The 27,347-nt window shown below is 45.7% G+C and overlaps 1 protein-coding gene across 1 annotated transcript in view; it reads right to left on the reverse strand.

The window, feature by feature from the left end:
• Nucleotides 1–27,347, reverse strand: part of SORCS2 (sortilin related VPS10 domain containing receptor 2) — a 253,072-nt gene that overhangs the window by 153,673 nt on the left and 72,052 nt on the right. Inside the window, exon 3 of the mRNA XM_060253784.1 lies at nt 2,863–2,962. Within this exon, the coding sequence (XP_060109767.1) occupies nt 2,863–2,962 (100 nt within the window). The remainder of the gene's footprint in view (nt 1–2,862; nt 2,963–27,347) is intronic.

Genomic DNA, 27,347 nt, shown 5'->3' on the forward strand with positions numbered 1-27,347 from the left:
ACCTACACGTCCCAGAAAGTAGGCTGAAAGACTTTCTCTCTATTCTTGCACTGCCTCACAGGGGTTGCAGTTATTTTTCTTGGGAAGATTATAGTTTTATAGATAAACGCATAGCCCTCAGTCTACGTCATGGTGCCTTCACATGCTCTTGATCAGCACACAAAGCAACTTATGTACAAAAGCTCACAATGTCCTCGTTTCATGTTTTCCCCTGGGTTTTTTGAGCACAGAGTATTGACCATGAGATTTCTGTAGTGAATGTCAATAAATCAAAAGTAGGCTTGTGATATACAGATACACACCTTAACAACATAGTACGATTGCTACAGCACAGAAATTGTCTCCAGAGTTCGATGCAATAATTCAGAGCAAGAGGTGTCTTATTTTAAGTTTTAAAAAATCTTTAGTTGTGTTTGTCTGTGCCCTATAAAACTGATATATCCGCTACCTGGCATTATATTTTACGGCACACATAGCCCAGCTCAGGAAAGTCTCATTTATGTCAGATTTGGCTCTCATAACAAATGAGTTTAACACCCCTACTCTAACATTTACCAAAACCCTATGGTTTTACCTTAGGGCATTTTCCCACAGAGCTTACCTCGGAGCGACGTCCCTCTTCACCGCGCAGCGTCTGTGCGGATTTCCCACCAACTGCTCCGCATAACCAGGAAGTGCCGGACCTTTTGCGTCGCAGATGTAAACCGCTAAAAACCAGTTTACGTTAGCGACACAAAAGCCCCGGCTCTTCCTGGTTATGCGGAGCAGTTGGTGGGAAATCCACGCAGACGCTGCGCAGTGAAGAGGGACGTCGCTCCGAGGTAAGCTCTGTGGGAAAACGCCCTTAGAGTTTTTGTAAAATGCTATACTCTAGAGCACCACTATGTCCAGTTTATACCAGAAGTGATGTCACTGTGCCAATGCACAGCCAGCACTGGTTGCTTTCCCATTTCCTCCCACCAGTGCGTGAGGCATTGGTGTGCAACCAGCTCAGAGACTAGGAGGCCTCCCGTCACAGGCACCCCTAGCATACATGGACTGTCACCCTGCAGTGCTAGGAAGGAACTGGAAATTCTTTTTGCCCCAAGGCCACCCATAATTCATGGCCTGAGAACGAAGCCACATTCACCACATTCCAGACTCTAGCTTCAGCCATCTTTGGCTCCAGCACCACAGAGGCCGGGCCTTCAAATGTCACTTGGAAGCAGCTGATTGGCAAGTCGGACAAGTGGCCGGACATGATCAAGATGCTTCCCATTTGAGTCCCCTTGTTTCTCAGCTGCCCCTAATTCATCTCGTGCCTTCAAGCACGCCTGATGGCCTCATCCAAACAAGACTTCAATTCTTGTCTGTCTCGGGCACTAAGACAAGGGCGATACACACAGAAAGCGAGGAAACCCGGCAATCTTCAAAATGCCCAGTTCCACTCCTAACAAAGAAGCCAGTGTACTTTGGGGAGAAGTGGAAACAGAAAGCTCAGTGAGGAGCGGGGCCCTGCAGAAGGCTGGCCAGCTTCAAAGCTCACCAAAACAACTGAAGTCAGCACTCTTCCAGTTCATTACAGGGCCAACAACCTGCGCTTCCCAGAGAAGCAAGCCAGAGTAAAACAAACAAACTGGGTTAACTGATATCAAAGGAACAGATATACAAAATGCCCAGGACTGGAATAAATTCAACAGAGTTGCTATTAGAAGCAAGCATGCAAAACCCCACACATATGGTTTCTGCATTCACACACGCTGTCGAGTAGCACAGAATTGCCACAGACGGAAATGGCTCCCACTGTACAGCAGGTTGCTGAGTGTGTGGTTGTGTGAAAAGAGATGGAAACTCTTTGTTGGAAAGGCATTGGTAATTATTTTTATCGAAGATATGAAATTGTAACATTGCTAGTGCTGATTTTCTGTTTGTTTCTACAGCAAAATGTATGTACATATATATGCATATATTTAGGCCATTTGTATACCCCACCTTTCTCCCTGATACAGTTAGGGCCCAAGGCAAGTGACAATACTAAATAAATAGAGTAAGTGAATAAATATCAATTGTAAATGGATTAAAATACAGTTAAACAAGGCAATTACAAATACCTAAAACAAATAGTTCAACAATTACTTGTTCAAGTAGCAACAGGAAAGACATGAACCATTGCAAGCTGTCTCCTCAGGAGCAAAGCAGGCCCTAGTGTGATGAGCACAATTGACCCACTGGCTGGTAGTGGGAGGGATGGGCCTTCATGTATGAGGTCCAAGATCAGAAGAGCTTCTGATGAAAGGAGCAAATCTCCACATTCAGAGGCCTCCAAATCCCAGAGCCAGGAGGCAACCTCAGGGGAAGGCCTCGGCCTGTTGTTGGCCCTCCAGAGGAACTGGTTGGCCACTGTGTGAGGCAGGATGCTGGCCTGGATGGACCTCTGGTCTAATCCAGCAAGGCTCTTCTTATGTAGTAGCACCTTCAACTGGACCCAGAAAAAAAACAGGCATCCAGTGATGGGACTTCAGGATCATTGCAGCATGGTCCTGATATGCAGAACCTAATAACACCCATGGAAGTTTCCAGGTTGTCTGCCAGGGCAGCTCTGTGTCAAGCATGTTATTGTTTGCTTTTTCAGCCATGACCCTTACAAAGTAAATGGCACAGTGACAAAGAGCCAGCCAATTGCTGTTAGCAAAACTATTGCTTAATGCTGACAAGCCCAGAACATAAACTTTGACAGAGTTCAGCGTCAGAGTTCTATATGTTTCTGACAATTACTCTTTTATGAGCTAAATAAGATTGACTTGCTTTTCTGGAACTTACCAAACCCAAGCAACCCACAGCATATTCTGAGCGGGTCAACTGATGTGTAAAGGAAATCCCTACCTTTTTTTTATTAGTAGGACAGATGTAGAAATTTTCGATAACTGTTGGAATCCCAGGCTGCAGGTTCAACTTGGTATAGAATGTCCCAAAATCTGAGGACCTGCGGGGAAGAAAAACAAATCCTGAAGTTCATTTTGTCGCTCAGGCTGGATTTCCCAGTCCAAAGTATGATGGAACTGCTATACATCTTAAATACTGTAGATCTGATTGATGACATAAACAAACCTTCTAGTGAAAATAGCTACCAAATGTCAGTGACCCCGATCAGGTAGGATAACCACAGGAAATATGAGGAATACGCACAACATTCTGACATGACTTACTAAGGCTACGCCCACCTTTGTCATAAGTTCCCCCCAAGCTGACACCATGGCTGCTTACAGACAGGCAGTTTGAGGCAACCCAGAGACACCTCAGAAGCTGACTAGAAAACCCCACCAAAACTAGGGTTGCCAATCCCCAGGTGGGGGCAGGGGATCTCCCGGATTGGAGGCCCTCCCCCTGCTTCAGGGTCATCAGAAAGCAGGGGGAGGGGAGGGAAATGTCTGCTGGGAACTTTGTTATTCCCTATGGAGACTTATTACCATAGAGAATAATGGAGAATTGATCTGTGGGTATCTGGGGCTCTGAAGGGGCTGTATTTTGCGGTAGAGGCGCCAAAATAGCAGCATAGCATCCAGTGCCTCTCCCCAAAATACCCCCCAAGTTTCAAAAAGATTGGACCAGGGGGTCCAATTCTATGAGCCCCAAAAGAAGGTGCCCCTATCCTTATTTCCAATGGAAGGAAGGCATTTAAAAGGTGTGCTGTCCCTTTAAATGTGATGGCCAGAATTCCCTTTGGAGTTCAATTATGCTCGTCGCACCCTTGTTCCTGGCTCCACCCCCAAAGTCTCCTGGCTCCACCCCCAAAGTCCCCAGATATTTCTTGAATTGGACTTGGCAACCCTAACCAAAACAAGCACATCTGCTGCCCACCCCCATCCTGTACTCTGTCCTCTGGCTTCCTCAGAGCAGCTCAAAAAGCTACCACTTTCAAAGTGGTAGCAAACTTTCAAAGTGGTAGCAAATTTCTAAGACCCACACCAGTCGCCTCTTTGGTGTCCACACGAAAGCGCGCAAGCAAGGCGTCTTGGCAGTGTGAACCCACTCCAAGCCACTTCCGGCCTTTTTGGTTTTAAAAAAATATTGATTTCAAGCACATAGGCGCATGGGCACATGAACACACATGTGCATAACCAAAAAATGAGTGTGTGTGGGGGGGAAGAAGTCCGAACCAAGCTACAGGGGATTGTCAAGCATCGATATTTCAAAATAATCAAGCTTTTGTTTTAAATCAAAGACTTCTTTTATCGAAACTCCATGACTTCCTCAGAAGACAGATTCATTGGAAGTAATACTGGATACAAAGTTGCATAGTGTCTTATAGGCTAGTTCACAAGGTAGGGTTACAGATAACTTCAAAAGAATAACATAAAGATGCAAATGGGGATGAAAGTTCAAAGGCTATTCCCTACTATTTCTTTACGACTAAGGAATGCTCACATCTCCATATCTCACACATTCTCTGCGAGCTGATAAGGCATGGCTGTGTGAATCTTGGGGAGAGGCACTTTACACTGTTTAATACAAGGTTACGCTACACATCCTGAGAATAGATTTTATTATGCACCCACTGTGGGGGGGGGGGGAGAAGAAAGGAGTGAGAGGGGGAAGGGAGGAAGGAGAAAGGTATGGATAAAACAGCACTTAGAAATAGCATGCCTCACAGGGATGGTGCACAACAGCCATCCGATCACAACAAGTCGCCCTGCAGATGGGATGGGGACAGCTTGCGGGGAAGTGTGTGGATGCCTCTCATGTTCCCCAAACTGCCTGCCTGTAAACAGCCTATCCAAAGTGCATGAGGTACTTAATTGTTCCATATTAAGAACATGGGGTTGGATCTCCATGGACTTGTTCTGCAAAAGGCCCTTCTGCTAGAGAAAGAGTCTCTTGCATGAGGGGAAGGTGCCCTACTGCAGAGTAACACACCACCATTAGCAGCACAGATCTGTAGGATTCAACCCTAATCCAGTTAATAAAAAGAGAGGAGATATAGTCTCCAGCCAAAGCAAAACATATTAGGTACAAATCTTTTTAGAGCAAAAATCCACAAGCACAGGTAGATAGTGTGGGGAGGAGGGAGAACTAATAGCACAAACATGAGGGAAAAATCTTTAGAAACATGTCATAAAAATGGCGGTTTCTAAAATCTGAGAGAGATTAATCGATCTGGAGGCTTCTGGCAGAAGTCAGTGTTCACCCACATGTGTATTTGAATTCTGTTTCTTAACTACTATTCTGGCAAATGGAAATATGCAGTGAGAGATACTGTCAAGCATTGTTTATTCCTTTCTGAGCCACATGGATTATCAATAAACCAAACTTTGTTTCAAAATCCAAGGACTGGTTATTTTGAAATCTCATGCTTGACAGATACTTCAGGAAGGGGAAAAAAGGTTCCTGGTTCTCAACCTGTCTGGAGCTCTGATAGCCTATCACTGGTCATTTTGTTTTGTGACACCCCTCTTCCTAAATATAATAAATACATTTAAAACCATATGCGGCATAAAACAAAATAAAGAATGTTTAGCAATTGCAACATTTAATTGAACTAAGAACAACAGTGTTTGTCTGGAATTGTACCTTCAAGACACATGCCAATTCAAGTGGCATCCACAAGAGAGCATGAAAATTAGCTCCGCTAGAGTTGCCACCCTCCAGGTGGGGCCTGGAGTTCTGCCAGAACTACAGCTGATCTCTAGACTAGACACCAGGTCTCCTGGGAGCGGGGGGAGATGCTAGCTGTGGAGGGCAGACTGTGTGGCATCACACCCCTACTGAGCTCCCTCCCCTCCCCAAACTCTGCCCCCAGGAATTCCCCCAATCGAGTCACACAACTGGATGGGTGGGAGGAGGGAGGGAATCCCTCTAAAGGGCTATAGAAGGGGGAGCTGCCCCATACCACTGTGTATACCCATGGGCAGAGTTTGGGAAAGGGAAGGACCACAGCAGGTATAAAAAATGCTATACAGTCCACCCTCCAAAGCAGCCATTTGCTCCAGGGCAACTGGTCTCTGTAGGCTGGAGATCAGCTATAAGAAGAAGAAGAAGATATTGGATTTATATCCCGCCCTCCACTCCGAAGAGTCTCATAGCGGCTCACAATCTCCTTTACCTTCCTCCCCCACAACAGACACCCTGTGAGGTGGGTGGGGCTGGAGAGGGCTCTCATAGCAGCTGCCCTTTCAAGGACAACCTCTGCCAGAGCTATGGCTGACCCAAGGCCATTCCAGCAGGTGCAAGTGGACGAGTGGGGAATCAAACCCGGTTCTCCCAGATAAGAGTCCGCACACTTAACCACTACACCAAACTGGCTATAGTTTCAAGAGAGCTCCAGGCTCTACCTGGAGGTTGGCAACCCTAAGTCCAGCATGTAGTTTAATGCATTGGAATTCAAATGGAAGGGAGTCCCTATGGCAATAATAACAGTACAGTGTAATCCAGATATCTGGAAGGGACCTGGGCCAAAGATTAAGAAGATCTGAGTGTATTTATGTATTTATTTATTTACATTATCTTTATATCCCGCCCATTCTGTACAGGCTCAAGGCGGCTAGCAGCATAAAATAGACAGTAAACAAAAACAATATTAAAACAATAAAACACTCAGATAAATGACAATGGTGCTACTTCAGGCGGAACTTGTAATATTTTCTTTCTCACGCGCACAGATCCTAGGCAGTTACTAATAAAAGCGCTGTGGATTCAGATGTGGCGGCAGCCCTCTCCCATTAGATGCTATATGCGATCCAAAACAGTCCAGTCTTGCAGGCCCTGCGGAACTGCGATAAATCCCGCAGGGCCTTGATGGCATATTATATGACCATTGGCTCCTGGCTGCATTGAATTTTTCTGACCAGGCAAGAAAAGTACATAACTGACCCATTACTATAGGGAACTGTACCTGACTATGGCAGCAAGCTATCGAGAATGAGGCCTCGTTAATACCTTTGCCTTTGGTCACAGACAATACTCATTAACAATTTTCATCTCAGTCAATCAATAAGTAACGATGGTTGCAATGCAAAGTCAAGAACCATTCCATGACACCACCTGATTGGCCACTGAGTCAAAATGTGTCTGGTCGGGGTTGACAATGATCATTTTTGGTTGCCAGTCACTGTACAGTTTCATTGAGAAATGGAGGCTCTCAGCAGGCCCCAAATGCAAACAAGTTTTATCTGTTTTAAACTGTCTTTGCCTTCCCTGACGTATATAATTTTAGCAGCGTACGACTTTTATGAAATGGAAATTTGGTATAAGCTCTTAAGACATTACCTTTTTTTTTCTTGAATTTTTAGAATTTTTTTTTTTCATCAGCATACAAGCTAGAACTTTTGAAGGAAAATTGGATGGCAGAACAGCCATTACAATAGCTTCTTGAAACACCTACGGATTCCTGATATATTCATGAATGTTAATTCAAACTGACACTGATTGTTATTCTGAGAAGTCACATGTATCCCCAAGAAACCAAGGGGCAAGCGAATGGGTATAATTAGTCTGTCCGCTTGTCCGCCTGCGCACGCCTGCATTCTTTTGAGGCCTTCTCCGAGCATTCAGCAGGAAAAAAAAAATACCAGACCATTAAAGGTACAGTGTCCGAAGAATATATTTAGCAGAGATCTCCCATTTGCAGACCCGCAGAAGTGCATTGTGTGTTGTGGAGCTAGTGAGGTGTGGAGCTAGTGTGGTGCGGCGGTTAAGAGCGGCGGACTCTGATCTGGAGAGACGAGCTTGATTCCCCACTCCTTCTCCACATGCAGCCAGCTGCGTGACCTTGGGCCAGTCACCACTCTCTCAGGGCTGCCTACCTCACAGGGTATCTGCTGTGAGGAGAGGAAGGAAAGATGATTGTAAGCCTCTCCGAGACTCCTTCAGGTAGTGAAGAGTGGGGTATAAAAACCAATCCTGCTGCTGCTTCTCTTCTTCTTCTTCATATGTATATGTGTGGATGTCTTCTCCTTTTCCAGCAGTCTGTCTGAAGCAAGCACTTCCTTCCTGCAGCACCTGAGGCTTGTGGCAGCCTGCAGCCAGATGTCTGTGTGTGTGGTATGGGTGGAGGGGGCTTGCTGTGGGGAGAGGAAGGGAAAGCCAGCTGTTTAAGCCACTTTGAGTCTCCTTCAGGTAGAGAGAAGCGGGGTAAAAAACCAACTCTTCTTCTTCCTTGGAGTTGGATCTGTGTTGCTGGGGATGGGGGTCCTGTGGAGCCACAAGGACTCCTGCCAACAAGGGAGTGGGAAATTTTGGTTCTTGAGACTTGGCCCCATTAAGGTCCTTCCTCTTCCTCAGCTGCACCAGCATGGCTGAAAGGGAAACCGGTCTCAGGCACTTTGCTTTAGAGCTGGGGACCTGGCCTCATAGTATTGAGCCCTTTTCAGTCATTCTTAAGAAGGCTGCCAGGAACCAAGAGTGTTTCCACCCATTCAGCCACTGTCAAATACACTGGAAGCAAAAAGAGGGCACTTGCAAAGGGACCTACAACTCAACTATTTGGTGGGCAGCTTAGAAATCATTATAGAGGTGCTGACTGGTTCCTTCCAAAGATGAAAAGGCTAGAGAGGAGAGAGCCCTGAGACATTAAGAGTGCATCCCTCTTAATATTGTCTAGGGACTTCTTGCAGGTGCCTGGCCCCAGGATGGCTCAGTTACCTGTCAACAGGGGTAGGGCCTTCTCAGTTGTGGCCCCTACCCTATGGAATGCATTCTCGGATGACACCTGTGCCCTGCTGGACTCGTTTAGCTGCTGAAGGGCATGCAAAGCGGAATTGTTTAGGTTGCGCTTTGGAGAGTAACCATTTGTTTGAGCTACTTTAATAATGGTGTGGTAATATTCATGTATTTTAATATTTTAATGTTAATATTTTAAATTTTAATGTTTTAATGTTAATATTTTAAATTTTGTTTTTGCCTGATTGGTTTTTTTAATTATTATTTATCTTTTATTAAATTTTATATATGTTACAATGAACAAATAAACAAATAATTAATTTACATACATCAAAACAGACCACTCATCAAACACCCAGTAACCCATCACCCTAGTCACCTCTACTAATCTGTCTCTGCCTATTACTTGCCTAATCTCCAATGTCGCTCTCTGGTTGCCACCAGCCCCCACAGTACGAGAGTCATTTCATTTGCACTGCGATGCCCTAATCCAGTGCGCCCTAGACGGCCGTCAAAAAGGATGACCAAATTTCGTCAAACTGCTGAGACTGCATCAGACGTCGATAAACTATCCTTTCCTCTACCGCCAGTGCGAGCATTTCTTCTAACCAGAGGGCTACAGTGCCTGAAAAATCTGTTCTCCACATCCGCATAATAATCCTCTTAGCCGTCATCAGTGCCCGATACCCCCACTGTTGCTGCGGGCGCGACAGTGCCCAAACTGAAGGAAAATAGTTCAGCAAAATTTGAATAGCGGCGAACTTATATTGTGTCCCAATCATACGATTCATCCGGACCAACACTCCTCCCCAAAATTCCACCAACGCCGGGCATGTCCAAAGCATATGACACAAACCCGCTTCAGCTGTTTGACACCACCAGCGCAACGATGACGAGGAAAGATTGTGTTTGTACAAACGGGCTGGGGTCCAATAAATTTGAAAATGAATTTTTTTCTGGATTAGTATCAGACGCTGATCCTTAGAAACCTTCTGAATCGTCCTACTAATCATACTCCACTGAAATGGCAGATTGTTAGCTTTTAGGTCATCAGCCCATTTTATCCGCAATCGCCTAATTGGTTTTAATGTTGTAAGTTGTCATGAGAACCTTTGAGTGAGTGACAACAAAAAGGAAAAGGAAAGGTCCCCTGTGCAAGCACCAGTCGTTTCCAACTCTGGGGTGATGCTGCTTTCACAACGTTTTCATGGCGGACCTTTTTGCCGGGTGGTTTGCCATTGCCCTCCTCGGTCATAACACTTTCCCCCCACCAAGCAGGGTCCTCATTTTACCGACTTCGGAAGGATGGAAGGCTGAGTCAACCTTGAGCCGGCTACCTGAAAACCCAGCTTCCGCCGGGGATCAAACTCAGGTCATGCAGTACTGCAGCTTTAACACTCTGCACATCGGGGCTCTAATAAATAAACAAATATATACAAATCTGCCCCACCGGTGTCATCCTCTCCAGTATAGCAACCAGTAATATTGTGGCTGTCTGCTGGAAGGAAGGAAGGCGTCTCCAGCAGAGGCCTTGGAAGGAGCAGCCCGTCTACACTGGCAAGCCCAGGGGTGAGACAGCAGCAGTCAGAGCAGTGGCAGGCCTGGCATACAATGCAAGCGGTCAGGAGGCCGTAGCCCAGACGTCACCAGGCAGGAATGGAGGCAAGTCAAGTGAGCTAAGCCAATGTCAACTGGAGAGGCAGTCAAAACCCAGGGCTTGCAAGAGAACAAGTCACCTCCCCCAAAGTCCACCCACTGGCAGCCATTTGAAAGGTCCCAACTGCTGGGTGATGTTGCCAGTGACAATGACCTTTGGGCACCTGGTCCATCCACCTGTGCTCCATAAACACACCTGTGGAGGGCAGCTGGGAGAGAAGAGGGCATAGGACCCACCGATGCAAGCATGCAGCCAGCTCAGATGCTCTCCAAAGATACAGGTGGCCCAACTCCAACCCTGGACAAGCATGAAGTTGTCCTTTATACCCTACCTTCTAGAATGATACTTTTAGGTTAAAACAATTTTATTGGTAACATATGGTAACAAAATTATTTTTTTAAATCTTAATAACTTCTTTTATCTACCCCATATTACTTTCTACCCACCCCTCCCCCCGTTATTTGACCCCCACCGGTGTTATTTACTTAAAATGCTAATATTTAAAGGTACCCTTAACTAGTAAAACAAAAACTTATATTCTTCTTCTTCTAAAACTTAATCATTATCAAAAACTGTCCAATGTCCTTTTATTTTCCTCTCTTTTTCTACATATCTTCTAAACTTTTTCCCATTCCGTCGTAAAAACTTCTAAATCACAGTCTCTTAATGTTCTTGTTAATTTGTCCATTTCACTCCATGTCATAACTTTTACAATCCAATCCCATTTCTCTGGTATTTTTTCTTGCTTCCACAACTGCGCATACAATGTCCTAGCAGCTGAAAGCAAGTACCAAATTACAGTTCTATCTTCTTTTGGAAATTTTTCCATTTGTAAGCCCAACAGAAAAGTTAGAATGATACTTTTGATGTGCTAGAGAGCTTATACAGCCAGCCGTAAGTGCTGAAGAGGTGTTTTGGAAAGGCCATTGGGCCATGCAGCTGGAGGCTCACAGAGGTGCCAGAGGACTTGTCCTGTCCAGGCGCAGAAGCCGCAAGGGCTGTAAGTGCAAGGATGCACAATGGCAAGGGAAATCCTCCCATTCCTGGCTGCAAGTGGTCATATACGCACAGCAGTGGGGGGAAGGTGTCAGGTGGGAGACAACAATGAGGGCGACTGCCCTGCTATAGTGGTCAGATGCCCCTTTAGAAGAACCAAGCACAATTAAAAAAAAAATGTTCTGCCAGAGAGGCACTTCGATGCTTCAGGGCCAGACTGCAACGCTCATTCACAGGGAATGAAGGCGAAAAAGCAAGAAGGGTGAAACATAACCATGTTGTGTTTATTGCAAAGGAGCTCTTCCAGGAACAGACTGCGGTGGAAATGCAAAAAAAGTACCGTTCTAGCAGGTAGGAGATAAAGGGCAACTTCATGCCAGCTGGAATAGACAAGGCTGGCCTTGCTAGGCAAATAGGCTGGCTCAGCCTAAGGTACCTTCAAGAGTTCATCCCATGGCAGAGCATCTGCTTTGTGTGCAAAATGTCCCAGCCAGGTGTCAATCCCCAGCATCTCTAGCGGAAAGGATCAGGTGGCGGGTGATGCGGAAAGAGACCCTGGAAAGCTGCCGATCCTGATAGAGCAGGGGCCAGACTCAGCACAAAGCAGCTTCAGGTGTTTCCATCTATCGAAGTCAAACAAGCCACTGCACAGTACAAGGTCCCCAGCCCTTTCTAAGCCTGCGGGCACGTTTCGAATTCTCACATGGCATGGTGAGCACAGCAACAAAATGGCTGCCATGAAACGGCTGTGGTGGGGCAAGGCCAGCCACAAAACAATTGCCCGAGCTTACTTTCAGTCACACAGTGCAGATCCTTCTGCCGTGGTGGCAGCTGCTGCTACAGCAACAGTAGAAAAAACTGCACTGCCAATCAATTCTTCAATAGTCAATCAGCAGCCTTGCTGGGCAAAACCCTCACCTGGCCCCACCCACTTCCTAAAAAACACTGAAAAGGTGTCAGCGGCCACAATGGCACTCACAGGCACCACCTTGGGCACAGTGCCTTGACTGCTGGGAGCCTCTTGCCCCAGGAGAAGGTGCCTGGCCTGCCAGCCTCTTCCACGGCAACAGCAGCAGACTCTCCCAGCCTCTTCCACGGCAACAGCAGCAGAATCTCCCAAAGGCAGAGCTGCCCCTAAGGATGCTCTGGCCTGTCTCTGCTGCAGTGCAAGGGGAGGCCTCCAAGCCAGAGGAGGGGAAGGACCTTGGGGAAAGAGCTCTGGAAAGGCTTCCCGACTGACAGCTGCATTAATGACCAGCCACATCAAACAGGATGGACGTCAAGGCTTTTAATTTTGTTTTACACAAAACTGAGAAAAAAACGTATTGCACTTAGAGATGCAATTTCAATACAAACACATAAAAATAAGGCAAGATGCCTTCGAGCAGCGATTGCTCTAAAATGGTAAACTAAAGGTAGTTTTCCTTATGATATTCACAGCACAAAATATTACAGGGAGTTTCCGCTGGCAGAAATAAAATTTGCAATAAAGGGGAGGGAGAGGAGAAGTCCAGAATTTGAGACTTCAGCTGATGTTCTTCAAGCCGATTTGTTCTTGATCCGGAGGGGGGGAGGGGGGAGCTCCTCGAGGGGCGGTCTCAGCCTGAGTGACCTCATCCCCCCGCGCCACCTTCTCGCTTCTCCTTCGGACAAAGACAAACATAAAAAGCAAAATGAGTTGGGCAGCTGCAACTGAATGGCCCTCCCACACGTCAACACTGGCATATATTTTGGGGCACTCCCAGTCCAAATGATTAACTGCTGGTTACGTATCTTAGTTCTAATCAATATCTCGAACTAAACAATATATTGAGTAGTTTCCTGCAGGTCTGCTTCACTAATGCCAACGCCTTCCTCTAGCGAAGGTGTCGCCATTAGTGGGACAGATCTGCAAGATCCAACTCCTTTCTGTGGCTTCATGTCCATAAAGCTGTTGACTTTTAGTGCTTGATTCTAGAGTTTAATCTGCACCTAAGAACATAAGAAGAGCCCTGCTGAATCAGAGCAGTGGCCCATCTAGTGCAGCATCCCGTCTCTCACAATGGCCAACAGGTTCCTTTGGAGGGCCAACAAAAGGGCATCGAGGCCTTCCCCTGAGGTCACCTCCTGGCTCTGGGATTCAGAGGTTTAGTGCCTCTGAATGCAAAGGCTCCCCTCAGCCACCATGGCTAGTAGCCACTGATAGACTTCTCCTCCATGAATCTACCTCATCCCCTTTTAAAGCTGTTATACCCCGTGGACATCACCTCTGGCAGCACTTTTTGCCTTCTTTGTACTTGATGTGCTATGCAATGTTGCAGTACCTGCTCAGTAGAAAAAGTGTCTCATTTGTCAGAATCTTGAGGTTCCAGGTGGTGGGGGAGGGATGCAGTCTAAGCATGTGACTCAAGACAATTTAACTTAAAGCTTCTGGTACACTGGAGGAGAAGCAGGAAGGGAGCGATCTAGGTGGGGTATCAAGGTAAAAACAAAAGCGGGCGACATTTTGCTGCTGATGACACAGTCCTTGAGGGATTTTGGCAGCAGGATTCTCGCTGGCACAGCTGAAACAATAAAGGAACAATGAGCACGATTAATACAACACTATTAATATAACACAACGGTGCTGTAGTTTAAATGCACAGAAGTCACGTCAAACATGGGGATTAAACTTTAGTAAGTGAGCTCAGTTGCATAAACACCCAATGCCCTGTAGGTTTGGTGGCCTTCTAGCTCTCCAGACCCACTGGGGGGCCATTGAGCTACAAGCATAAGCGTCAGAGTTACATGACAGACAGAGGATGAGTCTTTGGACCTGTCCATGCTGAAAAGAATTCCTTTCCACCGTTGGGTGACCTCCCCACACTGTCCTGCTGTGCTCTATGCACACACCTTCTCTATGTGCTCTATGCACACACCTTCCTAGAGCAATTTAAAATGGTGGTTCTGAAGGGGCATATGAGCCACCGTAGGGCCCCGATCCGTGAGCTGAAAAACACTGACATGGATTATGTTTCTTGTGATCTAAATTAGCTACATTGACTTGGGAACAAGTCCCAGTCTGAACTCACACTTGCTTGCAAGTAAATAAGTATAAATTTGCCCAGCATTTAGGAATGCAATGAACTAGTAATTACCTGCCAGGGCACAAACAGGTCTTCTCAGGGGTAGGTTGCCCATCTAGAACAAAGGACAAGACAAATTATCTCATTTCATTTTAACTGATTTCTTTTGAAGTTTTGACACCATAATTTTGATGGATTCTGAAATTACCTCTGTTGGATTAGGTATGCTAATGAAAGCAGAACACTTCCAAACATTTACAAAATGTCTTCTTCCTTTGCCCAGTCCCTTTCCCTGGCATCCTTCTGAAAAATTTAAAAGACCCTCAACATATCAGAGTGTTCTTCTCTGGTGATGGGAATAGCTCATCCTTTTGATTCTCCCACACACTACCCCATTCCTAGAGAGACCTTTCTCCCTGCCACACACCAATAACCCCCCACCCCCGCAAAAAAAACCCCCACACGCATGCTGGCTCCACCTACTTACAATGGAAAAGGCTCTTCAAGACGGCAGAAGATACGGCAGACCTTGCCCTCACCCTTTTGCAGGACAAGGCTGGAGGCACCGTCTCTCTCTCGCTGGGGCTGCTGTTGCTCCTCCATGTGTTTTGACGGCGGCTTCTGCAAACACTGCACAGGCAAAGCCATGCTGCAGTTCAACCTCATTACTGACAGGACTGGATTCATACTGGGATTGCCAACATGGCTTTGGAAATTCCTGGAGAACAGAGCCTGGAGATGGGAGGGGAGGCAGCCAGGGATGTGATTCCACAGAGCCTGTCCTCCAAAACTGCCATTCCCTCCTGGGGCGAGGGGAGGGGGGGCGCGATCTTTGTCATCTGGAGAGAAGGGTGCCAGGTCCGGCTTAGTAAATACCTAGAGGTTTTTGGAGTGGGGTCTGAGGAGGGTGGGGTGGGGGAGGGGAGGGAGGGACTTCAATGGGGCAGAACGCCACAGAGTTCACCTTTCAAAGGGGCCGCTTTCTCCAAGTGAACCGATCTCTTTAGCCTGCAGATCAGACGTAATTCCAGGAGATCTCCAGGCCCCTCCTGAAGGACAGCAATCCTAATTCATACACCAAGGCACACACATGGTGGTGGTGGTGGCACATGCATGCCATCATGAAGTATCTGGTGAGAACACAGGCACTCCAGAAGGAAAACATGAACTATGAGACCACAAAAATGTTTATGTGGCAGGTCCAATAAAGATCACATCTACATTTCTTTATCTCAAAAATATGAACCTTATTAGCTCTCTCTTTCTTTTCGGGGGGGGGGTGGCTTTGGGGAAGGATTTTTGCTTTCTGAATGAAGATCAGAAGTCCCTCCGTCATCAGATGTGTTAATCAGTTTAGCAAAACTAGAGACTGGGTGATCCTCAATTATTGCTGTTAGGGTTCCCAGCCCCCAAATGGGAGTCAGGGTCCCCCAATTTTGTGGGCTGGCCAGAGGGGGGAAGCCCTGCCCCCAATAGCCACAGCCTGGTGCAACATCCCCAATGTTATGACATCACACAGAAGTTATGTCATCACATTGGGGGGGGGGCATTCCTGGAATGTTCCCTCCCATCCCCCAATAATGAGAGCCTCTGACCTGGCAACCTGAGTTGCCATCGTGAATGGTATCTATATATTTGATTTCCCACTCCTCCACTTGCAGCTGCTGGAATGGCCTTGGGTCAGCCATAGCTCTCACAGAGTTGTCCTTGAAAGGGCAGCTTCTGTGAGAGCTCTCTCAGCCCCACCCACCTCACAGGGTGTCTGTTGTGGGGGAGGAAGGGAAAGGAGATTGTGAGCTGCTCTGAGACCCTGAGATTCAGAGTGGAGGGTGGGATATAAATCCAATCTCATAATTGCTGTTGTTGTTATTGTCATCCTCATTATCCTCATGATATTTCTCAATTACATTTGAGTTTACATTAAAAGGACTTTATTGTTTCTGTTGTTGTTATTTTCGCTCGCTACATATACATGTTGGTCAATATCTTGATGATTACTAGAGTGAGTTTCTTAAAAATCTTGGGGGAGCGAGTTAATGGAAGTAAGGGAGGCAGAGAAGGGGTGAGGTCAGACGTTCATAAAATCCCGCTACGAGCATGAGTGGAGTCCGGAAGCATGTCGGCTTTTAAGCGGTTGTCCAAACGTCAGCATCTGCGAATGGTGGTTAGCTCGTTCGAGTCCCGCGTTGAGACGACTGGGGCGCGGACTAATTTGATACTGCTTTAAATCAGGAACAAAATCCTTCTGACGGTTCCAGAGTGGAGTTTCTCTGTTTGAACGCTCCATCGTTGACGACTCGTCGGAAGTGCACCACCGCTTCCCTCCCAAAGCCCCTGCAAGTGATATCACTGCGCCAGTGAATGAGCGAGCGAATGTTGGCTCGATAAATCGTTTACCCGCCCTTATGTCCGGAAACAAAAATCACTTTTGAAAGTAGATGTGAACTAGATGTGAACTGATTTGAATTCCTGGGTTCTTTTCTGCACGCGTAGTGCTCATGCTGGAAAAGTAGTGCCAACGGACTAGAAAAACGTTAGTGATCTGACCCATTTAAAAGCGACGCGCTGCAGACAGCGGGCATCACTGCGCCTGCGCTAATGCAGATTGACGTCTCATGAAACGAGGTCCGGTAGAGCAATCTGATCGACCAGCAACGGGACCCACATGGGATAGAACGGGAGCCTGGCTGTTGTCTGATCGGAAAACTGGTTGTGCGGATTATAATACAGGAACGTTGCAGATGGATTTAATGGTGAGTGTGACCGCACCCAAGGTGACTAACGGCTGGAATGGCACCTCCATAGGCAAAAGGCTGTGTGTGCAGGGATGCCGCTAGCTTGGGACTCATATAGGGGCAGCTGGACCCTTTGTGTGCTGTTTGTTGGGTTCTCAAAAACATCTGGTTGGCCACTGCGGAAAATGGAATGCTGACCGAGCTGGTCAACGTTTGCCTAGGGAGCCCACAACCCTTGGGCCAGTCTGGGAAGGGTCGCCATGCCAAGAACATTTGAACATATGAAGCTGCCTTATACTGAATCAGACCCTTGGTCCATCAAAGTCAGTATTGTCTTCTCAGACTGGCAGCGGCTCTCCAGGGTCTCAAGCTGAGGTTTTTCACGCCTATTTGCCTGGACCCTTTTTTGGAGATGTCAGGGATTGAACCTGGGACCTTCTGCTTCCCAAGCAGATGCTCTACCACTGGGCCACCGTCCCTCCCTAATTTGGAGCTGTGGCTCACCATAGCAAAAAGGTTGTGAATCGCTGCTCCAGAAATCAGCATTGAGGCCAAGGTGGGAACAAAAGGAAGGAATCTGAATTCTTCTGTGTGGACTAGACAAGCCAAGTTGCAAATGACTGCTAGAGCAAATGACTGCTAGAGCATACCACTGGGCCACCGTCCCTCCCTAATTTGGAGCTGTGGCTCACCATAGCAAAAAGGTTGGGAATCGCTGCTCCAGAAATCAGCATTGAGGCCAAGGTGGGAACAAAAGGAAGGAATCTGAATTCTTCTGTGTGGACTAGACAAGCCAAGTTGCAAATGACTGCTAGAGCATAAGTGCCAACTGTCCATTAGTGTGGCCAAAGAGTCTCGTAGCTCCTAGAAGAATTTAAAGTAGCTCAAACCCATTTTTTGTCAGATGTTTGTTGTCATAATCAGCTGGATATTTAAAATAGCAGAGAGAAGGATGCAAAGAAGGAGAGAAGGGCATTATTAGCCCCCCCATGGACTTTGATAACTTCTGTCATGAAACTGTGGTGACCCAGAATTCAGAACCATTCCAGTTACTACATTTTGGGCTCAAGTATTTGAGAAAATGGCAATCATACCCTGTTCCAGACAGTCCCGACCCACTTAGATCCTCTCTCCAGTTCTCCTCTTAGAATTTCCAGAGCACAAAAGCTATTGGAGGAACCTGCACCGTGACTGGATGACTCATTTGAACACTGTCACTGGCTCAAAGGAGGTCTGCCAAGGCCTTATTTAAACATGCACACAACTACATGTGTACAGCTTGGAATCAGAACTGCAGGCTCAGGATTTCACAAGGCTGCATCTGAATCCACTGCCGATTTCACACTAGGCTTGTTCCGGGTGGAGATCCCTTTTGCCCCTGGCACTTCTCTCGGCTTTTGCACAAGCTGCCCCTGGAACTGTGAGTTGGCTCGCCGCTTTTCCGCTGCAAGCAGAAACCGCTTGTAAGAGGATCTCGCTTGCTGCAGAAAAGTGGTGTGCCAACTCGCAGCTCCAGGGCAGCTTGTGCAAAAACCGAGACAAGCGCCAGGAACAAAAGGGCTCTCCACCAGGAACGAGCCTAGTGCGAAATCTGTCTATGTCTCTGTCCCTTTTCTTTGCACCAACCCTTCGTTTAACTGACAGTGCTCAATGTCCCATCAGACTGTACATAGCTCTCAAAATGACCCTGGAAAAGAGCAGGTCACAAGCTAGAAACCAGGAAGCCTGAAACAATCCCCAGAGTGCAGAAAGACAACTTGGGTTTAACTAGACAGTGACTTCCAGCCACAAAGATGGCTTTTCTAATCATGCTGGCAACTACCTAATCTGAATTGTGTTTATTTTTATTCAGAAGGATTGTTGGACAGGATCCTTAACGTCAGCAAAGGAAGCAGTTCTCAATCACACTGCTCAGTTGCGACATTTCACACCCCTCGGGTGACGGGGGAATAGCTGTCAATCCCTATGACAGTATAAAGACAGAGTCCATCTGTTCTTCACTTCCTCCTCTCAACCTATCTTCCAGTTCATTTATCAGTTTCCTAGCAACCCTTCCCAATTTTCTGTTCTTACATGCAATTCCTCCTTCAGTTCCTGCTGAGAGGCATCCATCTTTTGAAGCAGTTGTGCTTTAATTTCTTCCTGCACAGTTTGAATTGCATGAACTCTTCCTCCTTCCTGTTGCATAGCCTAGTCCTAGTGCTTTATTCTTGGATACAGAAATTAGTGAAGGCATCTGAAAAAAAAAGACCCTGACTTCAAAATAACAGGCAATTTGCAGAGGGGGAAGGGGGGGGGGGCTTCTGGCTTGGCAACTCATGATTCAAAAGTGACTTTGACACAGATCTGAAGCAAAGGGCCTGGGGAAAGCCACATATGAAGCAGCCCACGGTGCCTTTTGCGACAGGTTGTTTGAACACTTCCATTGTGCCAAAGAATAAAAGGCTCCTCAGGGGGTCTACAGAGAATATTAAACAAGCATCCAAATTACTGTGTGTGCAATAAAAAGGCAGCCGTCCGAGGCAGCAAATCTCATCTCAGGCTGCCCCTTGGTGCTGCGAGCATCCCCTGATCAGGCCTGATCACTGCATGTCAAACACTGTCGCCTCCAGCAGTCTTACTTGCTGTCTTTAGCATTTTTTTTTTAAGTGTGTATCTTAACATAAACAAAGTTAAGAAAAAGGACAAATGTTGACGGCTGAAAAGCAATAAGGGAGGAGCCCACACTGTCAGGCACATACTGGCAAGGTATAAGCAGCCAACAAAGGCTAAAACCTCACTGCTAAGCTGCTTGGCTGGGGTGGGAGGTGGGGAGACTTACAGTGCAAGGTAATGCATTGCTTCACTTACTCAGAAGTAAATCCCACTGTGTTTAGTGATGCTTACTGCTAAGTGAGTGGTCACGGGATTGCACCTTTAATCTAGTTTCCCTGCTTCTTTTCCCAAACAGCTGATCTCCAGAATCATATCCTTTCCAAAAGGGCTTCGTAGATGTAGGGCAGGTCATATGAGAGCACTGTGCCAGCTAATGTTAGAACAGAAGGCTTTGTACCATATTATGAAAAGATTAAAGGACCGGCTTGCTTCCGATATAAATGCAGAGTTATAAACAACAGGGAAATAACCACAGAGGAAAACTTGCTAAGAATATCTTCTGAGGAAGGTTAACCACAAAACGGGCTTACATCTGGATGCTTGTTGGCTCATTACAGAAGCTGTTCTGCAGCATTACGAGGCTGGGACTTTTCTTAATTTGCATTACAGAATCATGTGAATTGTGTTACCTTTTTTATCTACTTAACATGTAAGGACTATATGTTCTGTAACTGCATTATAAAGCATCGTAGGCATTATTCACAGTGATTGCTTAGTTTCTGTTCTTTTACACTGCGATCCCAGATTGTTTGTCTACTTTAATTGAGCAGGTCATACCAGCAATGCAGTGAGGAAATGCAAAGCAAGCAGCACATAAAGTTGAATCTTTCCCAGCTATTTTACCAGCCTCTTCACAAACCCATGCCTCTACCTAGATTAATAATAGCACTTTGCCAGTCCACACATGAAAAACTACTGCTGCACTTAAAGTAAAAAAAAAAAAAAAAAAGCCACAAACCAACCATTTAAATGATGGCAGGAAAACAGGGGAAACACTAGAATGCATCAGATTGGTATCAATGCTGTCTGGTTACTCCAGAATATCTGACAGAGTGAGTTGTGTCAGTTCTGGAGAAAATTACTAGCACGGGACACATTCAGCAAACACCTGTTTGGATCAGCATGTTTCCACCCACTTTTGGAAAAGTGGTAGACAATAAGCCTGGCAGCCTTGAGTGAGAAATTCGACAGCGATTAATCAGCCACCAAAAGGGCTCCCCGGCCTCACTTCAGGGGAGGTGTGGAGGGCCAGCACCAGCTCTAGGCGTTTTGCTGCCCCAAGCAGAGTACACTCAACCCCTCTGGGGCTAAGCCAACTTCTGCACTGTGCCACCCTAAGCTACCGAAACTGCCCCCAGGAGACCACTTTGAGCATGGAATCCTTCAAAGGTCTTTTTTTTTTGTTTAAACAATTTTATTGATAACATATGGTAACAATATCTAATTATATCATTACTGTCTCTAACCCATATGATATTTTCCAATCCCCCCTCCCTCCGTTACTAGACTCCTGCCGAGGTTATATCCTTAAGTTCAGTTATAAAGGTACCCTTAACCAATCAAAGTACAATATCTTTCTTTTCTCATATTCATGTTAAAAAATTGTCCAATGTCTTTTTACATTCCACTCTTTCTCTATATATCCTCTAAATTTCTTCCACTCCTTTTTAAACACATCCAAATCATAATCTCTTAAAGTTCTTGCTAATTTGTCCATCTCACTTCACGATAAAACTTTCACGATCCAATCCCATTTCTCTGGTATTTTTTTCTTGCTTCCACAACTGCACATACAATGTCCTAGCAGCTGAGAGCAAGTACCAAATTAGAGTTCTATCTTCTTTTGGAAATTTTTCCATTTGTAATCCCAGCAGAAAAGTCTCTGCAACTTTCTTAAAGTCGTATCCCAAAATTTTAGATATTTCTTGTTGTATCATCTGCCAAAACTTTTTCGCTTTTCCACAAGTCCACCACATATGGTAAAAAGAACCTTCAAGGAATCCTTCAAAGGTCTTAAAGCACTGGCAGTGTGCCTATATTTGAGGAGATTTCCCTGGGATCCCAACCATTTGTGGCTGTAAAGGTCAAAAGTCAACACTTTGAACTGGGCTCCAAGCTCACTGGGAGCCATGGTTCCTCAGAAACAGCCATATTTGCTGCACCGATTCTAGGTAACAAACTGGTTGGCTATATGGCTGCTTCTAAGCAGATACTTGGGGAGGGGGGGAAGAGCCCCATGGCGCAGAGTGGTAAAGCTGCACTACTGCAGTCAAACTCTCTGCTCATGACCTGAGTTCGATCCCGGCGGTAGCTGGGTTCAGGTAGCCGGCTCAAGGTTGACTCAGCCTTCCATCCTTCTGAGGTCGGTAAAATGAGTACCCAGCTTGCTGGGGGGGAAGTGAGGAAGTCAATGGCAAACCACCCCGTAAAAAGATAGATCCAAGTGGGCAGCCGTGTTGGCCTGAAGCAGTTGAACAAAGCAGGAGTCAAGTTTCACCTTTAAGACCAACCAAGTTTCATTCAGAACGTAAGCTTTCGTGTGCTCTCTAAGCACACTTCATCAGACGAGGGGATCAGGTATTGTGGGCTGAAATACAAGCAGCTTGTTGATTAAGTATGCAGACTGATCACATGGTAAATCAGTGCGGCTTGGCCATTTGGTCTGGATAGCCATAAAAAGTCTGCTGTGAAAACATCGTGATGCAAGTCACCCCAGAGTCGGAAACGACTGGTGCTTGCACAGGGGACTACCTTGACCTTTTTAAGCAGATGCTGGCAAAAGGTGGCACCTTGGAATACGACTGCTATCCTGGGAAAGGAACTGAGCAATTTGATAAAATTTCATTTGAGGGATTTAGAATGACCACTGGAGCTTGTACAGTTTGTTCTACTTTTACTGCTGACATCCCGCTCCCCAATTAAAATGCCAAGTTATTTTGTTTTGCTGACAAGACCTCAGTATAGAAGGGCATTTCGCATAACTGAATGCCTTGCTGTCTGCAGATTTAATGGGAAGATACCAAGATATACTGTTTTCTGGCAGACTGTGTACCTGCAGTTCAGATCAATTAGATTCTATTGATCAAATCAGCTTGTATTTTCATATTTAAGATCAAAGCTAATTCTCCTATTACTTGAAGCTGGTTCTGATTCTCCAGATGAGAAAACTTCTTGCTCTCTGTGTCCTGTCATGGGTGATTTCCCTGCTGCATGTGCATTGTCCCTATGTGCTGCAAATGATGCTCTTTTGCTTTGTAGTTTAGTCTTGGTGTTTTGTAGCTTATCTGTCCAGAAGACAGGGCTCTGACACCTGGAATGGAGTCCCTCCCACGACCACCGGGAGATGTGCATGGCCTTGGAGGTGCAAACGGAAAGAACTGTGGTGTCTTCTGATGATATACAACCAGTGTGTGAAAGGATGGGAGCGGTGGAGGAACCAGATTTGGCCACGCAATTTGACTATTTTAGTACTGTCGGTAACACTTTGCCTCATTCCTAGCAAGTCCAGCCTCTACGCTGGAAGGTTTAACTCTTGTATCAGAAGTAATAACTGAAAACAATAGCTATGTTTTCATAAGAGAGAGTCTGCTGGTTGATACCTTGGTTATTAAGAGATATAGAAAACCAAGGTACGGCACCGTGGGGGCCAAATATTTAGCGGCGGTTATATTGCAGTTTATTTAAAGAGCTGCCTGCCTGGTTTATTTTCCTGATTGTGTGTTGAAGGAATGGTAATTGGATTGGATTCGATTGGATTCCTGCTGCTAAGCCTTCACCTGGGAAGAAGCAAACAGGCTTCAACCTCCTGCACTCTTATGATTTTTTTTTTTTAAACACTCTTCTGATTGGCAACATGTCTTTTCTAAAGATGACAAGTTAACATGAATGAGGAAAAAAAGAAAAGAAACCAAGGCACAAGAACAGTTGAATGCCGGAGAAGAGGCTCGGCGTATCAATTATTCAGCCGTTTCAGAGCATCTGCTGCGAGTTCAAAGATTTAAGGCCGAAGAACTGGGAGCTCATCCCTGAGAAGATTCCCTTCCTTTCCACAAAAGCAGACAAAGGGATTTGCAGGAGTTACAGCTCTACTTATTAAAGGAACAGCACTGGGGAAGCTGGTGGTGTCGGCAGATAAGGCTCCTCAAATAGAAGGGAACAGAAACAGAACAGGCAAGGTTTTAAAAAACGATTCCCTGCCATCACCACCACAAATATGACGTTGCAGATTGCAGGGGCACCTGCCTTTGACTTGTAACAACGAAAGCAGAGCTGCTCAGTTTTTATTTCTATTACGCATAATTTTTTACAAAGAGATTTGACGATGCTGGGATTACTGTGTAGCCTTAATCTCTCCCTCCCCCCCCCCCCCTCACACCACACAAACAGAAGTCTGGCTGCAGATTGCCACAAGCCTCAGGTGCTGCTGGAAGGAAGGGCTTGTTTCTTTTCCTACAACAGAGAGTTTTCAGGCAGACCGTTGGAAAGGGAGAAGACATCTACATATGAAGAAGAAGAGAAGCTGCAGCAGCACTGATTTTTATACCCCCCCCCCCTCTTCACTAAAACGTTGTGAAAGCAACGTCACCCCAGAGTCAAAAATGACTGGTGCTTGCACAGGGGACCTTTCCTTTCCTTCACTACCCCACTCTTCACAGGGGGAGGTGTTTGTGAGCTTCCTGCCTTGTGCAGGGGGTTGGACTAGATGACCTTGGAGGTCCCTTCCAACTCTAGGATTCTATGATTCTACCCGAAGGAGTCTCGGAGCAACAGACACCCTGTGAGGTAGGCAGGCCTGAGATAGAGCTCTGAGAGAGAGTGACTGGTCCAAGGTCACTCAGCTGGCTGCATGTGGAGGTGGAGTGGGGAATCAAACCCAGTTCTCCAGTTTAGAGTCCACCGCTCTCAGCCACCACACTACACTGCCTTAGACTGAATCAAACCATCGGTCCCTCAGAATCTATACTGTCTTCTCAGACTGGCAGTGGCTTGCCAGGGTCTCAGGCAGAGGCCTTTCCCACCACCTCCTATCTGACTGCTTCACTGGAGATGCCAGAGGCCTTCTGCATGCCAAGCGTATGCTCTGCCACTGAGCCACAGTCCCATCCCTCCCTGAGCTTTCTAGATACTATTTTTAAGCAAGACTTTGCCTCTACCCATTGGTCAGTACAGCCCTATATGATTAATCAGCCCCAGGGCTTTTTTGTAGAAAAGTCCCAGCAGGAATCAATTTGCATATTAGGCCACACCCCCAACGCCAAGCCAAACTGCATTCCTGCTCAAAAAAAGCCCCGATAAGCCCCATATTCAGAATCCTCGGCCACATCCCTGGAGCACCTTCTCCAGACCCCACGCAGCTTCCTTCACACCAACGCAAGACAGCCAGTGAGGGGAAGTGATCGCTTTGCTTAAGAAACAACGAGGGCCCAGGCCAGCCTTTAGCACTAGTTCCACCCACTCGATTTTTTACCCCCAAGTATCTGGAGTGGAGAAATCCTATTTTCCCCAGTTACATGTTAAAAGGACAAAAGAAGATCATGAGCTTCAGGAATCAAGATGAAAGCAAATATGAGATCAGGAACAGTTTCCTCAGTTTGGGGGGGAGGGGTTCAGGAAAGACGGGCTATGTGCTCCAGTTGGCAAGATGGGCTTGGGGGGGGGGGGATGTTACTGCTTCTCCATAGTACTGTCGTGCATTCATACACCTCCCAGAGTTCCCCTAGCTTTCCCCAAATCCTCCCCAAACCTGCTTTGTTCTGAGGTTTTGTGAAAGACAGCAGCAAAGCCTGGATGGACGGTGTGAGGCCAAGCAAGCCTGGATTTCCCCACAAAGCGGCTCCACAGCGGCCGTTACATCATTACTGGGAGCTTTTTGTTTGCTTGTTTTAAAAATCAGCAACAACATATGAATGTACATTTATACAAAACATGTGGAGCAGTTTCTTTGAATTCCAGGCCTTCACTTTTAGAAAACTTTAAGTCTCTAGCACTTTTCATTGCAGAGATATAAAGGGAAAGGTATATGTCCAAAAGGAAGGGGGACTTTCAGGGGAGGAAAATGCCGAGCTGAGCTGCTTCTCATAACGGGAGCAGGCTGGAACTTCTGTTCGGGGTAGTGGAAGGCAAATTAATGTCTACTGCCTACTTTTCTCAGTTAGAGATTAGTCCAAGATATGCACAGAAAACTTTGAGGAGATTTACCTTGGCTAAAAGGGAGTCCTGGGGGGGGGGGCTCCTTTGAGGTTTTGAGGGGTCTCCGGAGAAGAGTTGCATTTTCATCATCCGCAGAAGTTCTCAGAGTCGTTTATCTGACAAGCTCGACAGAATCCTAACCTTCTTAGATATTGTTAAACATCTAAAGCTACAGAAGACCGGTGTGGATCTGGATAATTGGCAGAGAAGGTACAGATTACTATCTTTCATTCCGGGACTATTTACAGTTAAAACAGTATAAATTCAGAAGGTGGGAAATGGAAATCTAGAAAGCTTGGAAGAAGAAGGGAGGAAGAGGTGAAATTTGGACTTTGTAAATTTAAAGGACAGTGCTAAAAAGTGGAAAGGAATTTATTGTTTGGTCTACTTGCAGTTTTGAAAAAAGAGCACCATCATTACAGACCTGCAGGATATACAATCAACACAGGAAGTATGTTAAGTATCGTGAGATCTCCTTACCAGTGAAAACGAGATTTGGTGGCAAGTAAAGCAGGAAGTAGCAGATAAAAAAGCCTACTCTAGGACTATAATACCATTGAGAAACATTGGTGGCCATTGCAAGGTCAAAATTAAAATAATATTTTTAAAGTGTTTGGGACATTAAAAATTGTTGAAAATAATTGAGATGATGATAAGAAGATAAATATTATTGGGCATATTGTTTATAATGGACTTTAGAAGCTTTTAAAGGAAAAATTTTTTTAGAGAGAAGCAAAAAGTCGCGACTGCCATTTTGAAGGATTTAAAAATTTTAAAAATTAATATCTCGGTCTGGGAAGCTCTGAGGATGGCGAAATTAGGCTTGTTGTAAAAAGCAAGCTTTAATCTTTTGAACTTGATAATCAAATTTGAAATTGGTGAGATCAAAATTTTCGGTGTTTTTAAATGTCAGAACACAAGCAAACCCGTGCAAGGGCTACTTCATTGGAGAAAATGCAGGATCAATTAGAGGCAATGGAGGCCAGAATGATGAAAGGCATGAAAGAGATGATAACTGCATCAAAAAAAGGAATTATAGAAGAGATTAAAAAAGATATGGAAGATCTCAGAAATGAGACAGAGGAAACATCTAAAAAAGTGCAGGAGGTAGAAGGGAGAATGAAAGTACATGATTCCACCTTGTTGAAAATACAAGAAAAAGTGACAATCCATAACTGCAAACTGATGGAGACTCAGGTACGTCTGAGGGGAGTACCTGAAAAGGAAGATGGTGACATGAAAGAATATATAATAAAAATAATTGCAGAATTTTTAGAGGAAGATCCTGAAGAGACTAAAAATATGTATGATTATATGTATAGAGTGAACTCACTCTATGCCAAGAAAAATAATTTACCAAGAGATGTTGTTATAAGATATATGGCAAAAGAAATGGTTGGAAAGATCATGAACAAAAACTTTGAAAAGACATTGATA

This window comes from Heteronotia binoei, chromosome 14, assembly GCF_032191835.1.
Source record: "Heteronotia binoei isolate CCM8104 ecotype False Entrance Well chromosome 14, APGP_CSIRO_Hbin_v1, whole genome shotgun sequence".
NCBI lineage: Eukaryota > Metazoa > Chordata > Lepidosauria > Squamata > Gekkonidae > Heteronotia > Heteronotia binoei.